The sequence below is a fragment of the Cucurbita maxima genome, unplaced genomic scaffold (assembly GCF_002738345.1).
Source record: "Cucurbita maxima cultivar Rimu unplaced genomic scaffold, Cmax_1.0 Cma_Scf00067, whole genome shotgun sequence".
Lineage (NCBI taxonomy): Eukaryota > Viridiplantae > Streptophyta > Magnoliopsida > Cucurbitales > Cucurbitaceae > Cucurbita > Cucurbita maxima.
Window position 1 is genome coordinate 439,738 of NW_019272083.1, and position 1,118 is coordinate 440,855.

At 43.4% G+C, this 1,118-nt stretch overlaps 1 protein-coding gene across 1 annotated transcript in view; it reads left to right on the forward strand.

Moving 5' to 3' along the window:
• Positions 1–311: 311 nt before the first annotated feature.
• Positions 312–1,118, forward strand: part of LOC111472204 (zinc finger protein WIP6-like) — a 1,877-nt gene continuing 1,070 nt past the window's right edge. The window contains exon 1 of the mRNA XM_023117853.1: positions 312–923. Within this exon, the coding sequence (XP_022973621.1) occupies positions 510–923 (414 nt within the window). The 5' untranslated portion in view covers positions 312–509. The remainder of the gene's footprint in view (positions 924–1,118) is intronic.

Consider the following 1,118-nt stretch of genomic DNA (forward strand, 5'->3'; position numbering starts at 1 on the left):
TTTTAGCGTCGCCATCACTGCCACTATCAGCATCTCCTTTAATAACAAAAGTGGGAGAGAGTGACCCACGCCTTCGATTCTACTGTTTTCCATGTCCTCTCACTCTATTTTGCTTCTCTCTATCTATCATTCCTCACTCTATCTTCCTCCCCTCAGATAAAAGAAAGAGCGGTACGCCATTCTAGGCATGGACTTGGCCCACTCCTTCTCCTTCTTTGCCGCTTCCTTGTCTCCTCCATTCCCATTCCTCTCCACCTTAACCTCTCTACATATCAACTTCCCTCTCCCCCACGTACACTCTCTAATCAATATCTAATTCAACTCAACTCTTTTCTAGTCTTCATTTTAATATTAATATATCCGATCGTGTTAACATGTATTTAAATATTTGACGTTTATAATAGATATTCTAGTTGCTTTACCATTTGTTTATTTATTGCCTGTTTTCCTTCCATGCTCCACACCCATCTTCTCTCTCAAGGAAAAGTCTGTCTTTTTAATCAACAAACATGCGGAGTGGGAACTTGACTTGCATATCGTCGAGTGAGAGCGCGTGTTTGGAGGGTGATGAAGAAGGAGGAGGAGGAGGAGAAGACTCCATTTTCCTATCCCTTTGTCCGCCAGGCCAACGCCACACAGTTTCTTCCAAACACCGACAACTCCAAAACAAACAAATTCCTATTAGTCCAAATTCTTCTCTCCAAAACCCTAATATTCTTCATCATCAACATGCTGCTGTCACCGTCGCTATGCATATTGGTCCCCCTGCCACCGCCGCCGCCACCGAATCCAACGATGTCTCCGCTGCCCGCCCGGTTGATGGCCAGTACTGGATCCCTACGCCTGCCCAAATCCTCGTTGGTCCCACCCAGTTCTCCTGCTCTGTCTGCAGTAAAACCTTCAACAGATACAACAACATGCAGGTAATTCCCCTCTTTTTTTTTCTTTTTTTTTTTAGTTTTTTTTCATCAACTTACTGAAAAAAAAAATACACATATTTTTAAAATCTTTCAGTTTGATTTGCTACACAGACATATACATGGAGTTAAAAAAGAAAAGGTTCGTTTTAAAAGGGAATCGACATTTTTAATTCCCCCCCCCCCCCCCCCCCCCCCCCC